General features: G+C 35.6%; 2 protein-coding genes across 2 annotated transcripts; both read left to right on the top strand.

Annotated features, from left to right (window-relative positions):
- The first annotated feature begins 251 nt into the window (after positions 1-251).
- Positions 252-3,912, top strand: LOC141692824 (uncharacterized). The gene is made up of 7 exons (XM_074497766.1): positions 252-552; positions 1,012-1,270; positions 2,171-2,359; positions 2,438-3,083; positions 3,171-3,277; positions 3,397-3,456; positions 3,561-3,912. The coding sequence occupies exons 1-7, from the start codon at positions 379-381 to the stop codon at positions 3,620-3,622; spliced, it is 1,497 nt and encodes a 498-aa protein (XP_074353867.1). The 5' UTR covers positions 252-378; the 3' UTR covers positions 3,623-3,912.
- Positions 3,913-4,729: 817 nt separating this feature from the next.
- Positions 4,730-6,214, top strand: LOC141692443 (uncharacterized). The gene is made up of 3 exons (XM_074497282.1): positions 4,730-4,938; positions 5,032-5,355; positions 5,967-6,214. Exons 1-3 carry the CDS (start codon positions 4,869-4,871, stop codon positions 6,212-6,214), a joined length of 642 nt encoding a protein of 213 aa, XP_074353383.1. The 5' UTR covers positions 4,730-4,868.
- The last annotated feature ends 394 nt before the right edge of the window (positions 6,215-6,608 follow it).

Genomic DNA, 6,608 nt, shown 5'->3' with positions numbered 1-6,608 from the left:
AAAATATTAAGAAAAACAAAGAACCCAACAAATAAATACACAAATCTAAAGCATAGTATAATCACATTTCCCAAAAATGAAATGTATTAGTACTAAAATAGTTCCCTCCACATTGTAGCGCCTAAAATATACACACAACCTATACTTACAAATTACCACACAAAATACCGCTTAAACACAAATTTTACACCCTTTCATCTTTCCTCCAAAATTTTTAAAACACTCCCGCGCTTTTACATACACACATCTATACACACATACACATCACACATAGACACACATATAAATCCTAGTACAATTACATTCTCAGCAACCCTCTTAGTTCTTATTTCGTTGTTGTTGTTGCGTTTCTTCATTTTTTTTTATTAGAGAACAAAAATGAGGAAGCAAACGAAATCAAGAAAATCAGAAAGCATTGGAAAAGGTCAAGTTACGCCGGTGCAGATTGCGTTTCTTGTTGATAGATACCTTGCTGATAACAAATTCACCAACACTCGTTCTTCTTTTCGGATCGAAGCTTCTCATCTCCTCTCTAGATCTCCTGTTCAAGAGGTACCCCAAAACTCGTTTCTCCTAAAATCTCGAACATTTTATTATCTCGATAATTTAATATTTTTTTGGTACGAACATGATAGATAGATATCGTGTATTTTAAATGTTAATATAGATAATTAATTACATTGATGATTTAATTGTTTTTAGGTTCCGAATGTAATAGATATAGTGTATTTTTAATCTGGTCAAATAAAATCTTGATTAATTCATAACCTGGATAATCTAATAATTTTGGTTCTGAATGTGATAGATAAAGTGTATTTTTAATCTCGGCAAGTTATTATCTTAATAAATAAAATGAATTTTTGATATCGATAAATTAATAAATTTCGGGTTTGGGATGTATTAACTTAAAGATATTCTAATGTTTATATGTTTGTGATTGTGTAATGTATGTATGAAGATGTTGTTGTGATTTAATTTATTGATTTATGATTTGGGTTTTTATTTTTGTAGGCGCCAAAGAGTTTGTTGAGTTTAGGGGAGTTGATAGATGATTATATAGTTTTAAAAGGGAAGAAGGTGATTTTGGATCAAGAAAAAGGCTGTATTGAACAAGAAAACATCAGGGTCCAAAATTTGATAAAGGGTATGCAAGATGTGATGAATGCTTACAACAATTTTGGGGCAAATGCAGCTGCTCTTCCTCAGCCTGTGCTTGTGAATTCCGGTGCTGTGGTTCCTTGTGTTGATCTAACTACTGGGTCTCCTGCAGGTACTTCTTACTGTTTTATGCCCTGATTTTGATGTGTTTTGTTGTCCTACATGTGTTAAGTTATCGACAGTGTCAAGATCTTAAAAGTAGAAAGGCCTTTTATTTGGGTAAAGAGAGTTTGGCTCTTAGGAGTTGAAAGGCCAATTTTTGGATAGGAGGCTAGAGATCTTTCCCTAAGTCTCTGATAAGAGTTGAAGTTACCAAGTCTCCCAAATTTTAAGGGATAAGTAGAAGAAAGTAATTGGATCATATGTGTATGAGATTACGGGTTGTGTTAGATAAGAATTACTCAAGGGATTGTATGTGATATAAAATGAGCTTTTGAGTTATATTAGTACATAATACGTGCTTGAATAAAGCTGGTTTTGGTGTGTTTTGAACTTGTGCTTGTAATTCTTTATGAAATGTTTTGAGCAATTTAGTATTTGTTTATTCCAGAATTTGGACTGTAAATCAGGCAATGATTCAATACAACTTCGAAGTTAGTGTATTGGTTGCAAGATCTATACATGCCAAGTTTGGTTACTTATCCACTTAGATGGGAATTTGTTTACTTCATTTGGAACATTTTAAAGATCAATGTCTGAAACAAGTTGTATTTGAACTCTGACACTCTGACAGCTGCTACTCTACTTTGCTAATGGTATAAATTTTTCTGCACATTGCAACCGTTGTTGAGATAGTATATGTATACACAAAACTATGCTAGTACATGTTAAATTCTTGATTAATGCATACATAACTATGTTACATGGTGTAAACTGGTATACATGGATATGCTTTGGAGGGGGTATGGATGTTGCAAAAGAAATTTGAAAAGTTCTTTGGCAAGTGGCATGTGATCACTGAAATGTTTTCTCTACTATCTATTTTATGCTTATTTCTAATTTCTTTTATCAGGATTTCCTGTTTACAACACTCAAGGTGTGATACCTGACCCTAGGCCATTCAACACACCTACAACTTCCAAAAATCTGTCAACACCCAGCACCAATGCTGCAACTTCAAAAAGGAAAAATAGTTCAGATTACTCTGTTGCAGCAAAGAGGTCTCGTAGTCAAGCTCCCAAAACACTTTTGCAAACAAAAGGTACGTTATTCTAGCAGCAATTGCTCTCTCAAACAAATCGGAAGACTTGCCACTTACTGCTACTCTTTCACTTTGCAGATTCAAATAGACAACAACAAAGTAATGTATCTGACTGCACTCTGCTATCGCTTACAGCATCACCTCATGTTAATGTATCTGGTGGGTCAGTTCAAGGATCTAGCGTTGCCAAGTGTTTGTTCAATCAGCCTAGTAATTTGCCTCCAAAAAATTCATCTAGTCCTAATACACCTCCCCAGGGAATGTCGATTCCAATAGAAATTGTTGCATCTCCACAAGAAACTGCAAATGCTACTTGCAATAATGAGTCACCTCAACTTATGACATCCACAAACTCCACCCTGATTGCTTCAGAGACAATTACGGTTAGTCCTTCCAAACAGGTCACCTATTCAGTAGAAAGAAACTGTCGTATATCTTCTTCACCAATCAAGACAGATATCAGGAGGGTCAACACAAGGGATCATGTAAAAGGAAGACTTGATTTTGATGAATCTGACATGGCTCCGAGCACAGATAAGCCAAAATCTTGGGAGGTGCCAGCATCTGAAACTGGATATCTTGACTTTGATTTTCCTAACCTTGATGCTCTGGGTCCGGACTTTAACTTTTCTGAACTGTTGGGTGATCTTGGGCTTGATGGTGATGAGATGAACTGTTCATTCCAGCCAGTCATGAATTCCTCCTCTTCAGGTTCCCTTGCAGGGTAAGTTATTGTTCACAGCTAAGTATATTTCTACTATACATTTATGCTCTCAGTAGACTTTAATTCACTTTTGCTTACAACATATAGATCACCATACACTCCAGAGGATGCCAGTGCTGGTGCTAATCAAGTTATATCAGAGTTTTCGTCTACTGTAACAGAGGTTCTTTCAGAGAAAAACATGAATGTACCATGTAAGAAGAAAGCATCTCTTATTACAAACATAAAATTCAACAAAAAAAGAAGAATAGATGATGTTATAGCTGTTTGCTACTGAATTGACATTTTTTTTAAAATTTCTTTTCACTAACAGGTCCCGATTCTATGACATCTATGAAATCCGTTACAAAAAGCATTACGATATTAAGTCCAGGTAATTGTTTTACCATTTAAAACTTCAATCTTGCTTGCTTTAGTTTAACATGTTGGCATACCTTTATTGATACATTTGTGTGTGTTATTTGTACTTGTGTGCAGTGAAAAAACGAGTGCCTTCAAAAGATCAGGAGAATGTCACTTTGAGAAACCGGCTGCTTTAAACGACTTTGGCTAACATGGCACCAGTACAGGAACTTACCAGCACAAGAACATAATTCAGTGTCCTACAATTTTTTTTATTGTTCTTTAGTTTAATTACATTTTGGTTATCTGCTAGTTGCTAGTGTCCCTTGTTAGGCTTTTGTGCAAGGGCTGCATGCACAATACTCTAGAAACTGATGTAGTTTGTTACTAGGAGGAATTTACAATCCTTTTTTGGAGGCAAATGTTATTTACGCTTATGAAGCATTGAATTATACCAATATAAGCTTATAAAACGTTGTGGGATGATCTAAATGACAACTATTTTGTATTTACGATCTCTACTCTAGCTTAAAGTATTGGCTAGTTGTAGACTTGTAGCCAAAGTGTCAAAATTAAAAGAAAGGATCCTGGTTGGAGTGATGTGTCTGAAAACTGTAAGTAGCTTGCTAGCAGATTGCCAGTTTTCCTCCATCAGTAGATGAGGGTGCATTTCAATATTCCAGTTGCATCCTCACAACCATGTTAATAAAATTTTACAGTAGATTTGTTGATATTATGTGTGCTTTTGTGAAAATGTTTGCTTGCTGTATGTGTAGCTTTTGTGAACTATAATATTCATTTAGAACGGCATTGGAAAACTAGTTAGAGAACTTTTTTCCTTGATACCAAAGCAATTCTTCCCTACCTTACCACATTTTGATTAAGCTAGACGGTTAACCAATTTTGGCACTTCATCCGGGCTTCCACAAAGCAAGCTCGCTGATGAATTAACCAGAAAAAATGAGACTGGCCTTGAGAGCCAGGGCTCGGCTCCTCAATGAATGGGCTTTGCATATGCCACTTCTAGCTTTCATGTCTTCTACAGTCTATGCTAAAAAAGTATAAACTGTAGAAAGCTTTAACATACAGTCACTGAGCCCCGCAAACATCTTACGTGTCTTCGTCTTGCACAAGACAGCATAAAAGAAAACACATTTAAACCTGCAGACAATGAAACTTCACCTGCCTGTTGTTAACCGCCACAAGGCCCACAAACGGAGCTTTCTCAACATACTATTATTATTCTTTCAGCTATTTAAGAACTGCCCCCCCCCCCCTTATGGCCTTATATAGAGCACTCCGAAACCAACAAAATTAATACACGCACACGCACAAAAACACAATCACAATTAGCTTATTTTTCTTAACATATCTTTCATTCATCCCTCTCTCCACAAACACCACAAAATTTTAAGTAAATAAACCAGAAGCACAAAACAAAGCATGCTGTTCTCTATCAGATTGCAGTTAATTATTTTCTTTTCATCTTCTTTACTCTTGCAAACAAGTCTAGGTAATCATCATAATGCTAATGTCACAGAACTCACAGTCAAATAGACTTCTAGCATGTTTATCATAAATAAATTACTAAATAATGATTTTTCAGGCGAAATCATATGCGAGGAGTTGCCTAAAGATGTATGCGCGTTTTCAATATCATCATCCGGGAAAAGGTGTTTGCTGGAAAACTTGGAGACAGAGAAAGGGGTGGAATATCAGTGCAGCACATCCGATGTGGTTGTGCATGGAATGTCAGAGCACATAGAGGCAGAGGCATGCGTTATTGCATGTGGAGTTGATCAGAGAATGATAGGGATATCTTCGGATTCATTGCTCGATCCACAACTCACTGCCAAGCTTTGCTCCCCGGAATGCTACCTCAAGTGCCCTAACATCATTGATCTTTACTTCAGTTTAGCTGCAGGAGAAGGTACACTTATATTAAACAAACTAGTGTAAATTTATACAAGGGAATTTCTGTCTCTTCTAACGAGTAAACGACAGTTGCAGGTAGTTCAATCAATTTAAATGATTTGTTAAATTGATAAAAATTTATGCAGTATGAAAGTTTAACTTGTTATGTTCTGAATGCTTGCAATTAGACAATTTAAGTTGATCACAAAAATTACTTTAGGTATATACACATAATCATGATTCATTACACTTGCATTTTGGATGAATGCTTGCGGGATTTTTGTAGTGCAGAAATGATTTTGGTAATGATCGATGGCATGAAAGAAAGAAAAGTTGCATCAACAGAGACTTTAGTACTAGAGGAATCACCTAACAGAGCAAACTAATATTCTCACACCTTCTTTTTACTGCTAACTAATTCTCATATATGTCACAGCAATATGTACTTTTCTTGTAACTTAGTTTTCTTCAACTTACATCAAAGCATCATTGGCATTTGATTTCTTAATTAGTCCCTAACCTAGAAAAAATATTCAGATTATCTACTGCGCATCTGTTTAATAATAATGTGGAAACATTACATATGTGGTGTTTATAAACTATTCAAGTATATTGCGCTGAACACAGGAGTATTTCTACCTGATCTGTGTGAGAAACAAAAAACGAACCCTCATCGTGCAACGCTAGACCTTATGAACTCGGCTTCAGCTTTTGCTCCGTCTTCAAATGATAAAGCTGAAGAATTTTTTGATTCACCTGCTCCTGTAAGTGAAGCTGATGAAAATGAAGGAGATGCTCCAGCTACTTCAAGCCAAAGTAATGAGGATGCTTCAGATTATGCAAGTGAAAGTGATTCTCCAACTCCCTTGAATTAAGATGAAAGTGAAAAAGAAACTCTAGCTCCAAAATGCTGAAATAGTGATGATGCTCCTAATTACATTAAAAATAATAAGGACCGAGTCTAACCATGAGCAAAGAGCTGGGAATTAGAATGCGGTGTCTGAGTTTTTCGTAATAACAGTCTATCCAACACATGACACATGTCTATATAAGAATAAAATGATGCTCTCAGATACGTACTTAGGATCTTACTCTCTAGATTGCAGTTTATTTATACTAAGCCGAGTAGTTGTGAATTCGGAGTTTTATAAGCTTGGATTATTATATACGTCTATAGTTGACATTTTATCGAGTTCTCTGTTGTGTTTCAATCAACATTACTCTAATTCTTGCTCATATATATTTACACGTATACTCGGCAGAATCAAA

This window comes from Apium graveolens, chromosome 10 (assembly GCF_009905375.1).
Source record: "Apium graveolens cultivar Ventura chromosome 10, ASM990537v1, whole genome shotgun sequence".
Classification (NCBI taxonomy): Eukaryota; Viridiplantae; Streptophyta; class Magnoliopsida; order Apiales; family Apiaceae; genus Apium; species Apium graveolens.
Note: the sequence above shows the minus strand (reverse complement) of the source record. Positions and strands in the feature narration are given on the sequence as shown.

Coding starts and splice junctions, on each gene's coding strand:
- LOC141692824 (XM_074497766.1), top strand. CDS start 379: ATGAGGAAGCAAACGAAATCAAGAAAATCAGAAAGCATTGGAAAAGGT. Junction 1,271..2,170: donor AACTACTGGGTCTCCTGCAG/GTACTTCTTACT, acceptor TTCTTTTATCAG/GATTTCCTGTTTACAACACT. Junction 3,278..3,396: donor GAAAAACATGAATGTACCAT/GTAAGAAGAAAG, acceptor TTTCACTAACAG/GTCCCGATTCTATGACATCT.
- LOC141692443 (XM_074497282.1), top strand. CDS start 4,869: ATGCTGTTCTCTATCAGATTGCAGTTAATTATTTTCTTTTCATCTTCT. Junction 4,939..5,031: donor ACTCTTGCAAACAAGTCTAG/GTAATCATCATA, acceptor ATGATTTTTCAG/GCGAAATCATATGCGAGGAG. Junction 5,356..5,966: donor CAGTTTAGCTGCAGGAGAAG/GTACACTTATAT, acceptor CGCTGAACACAG/GAGTATTTCTACCTGATCTG.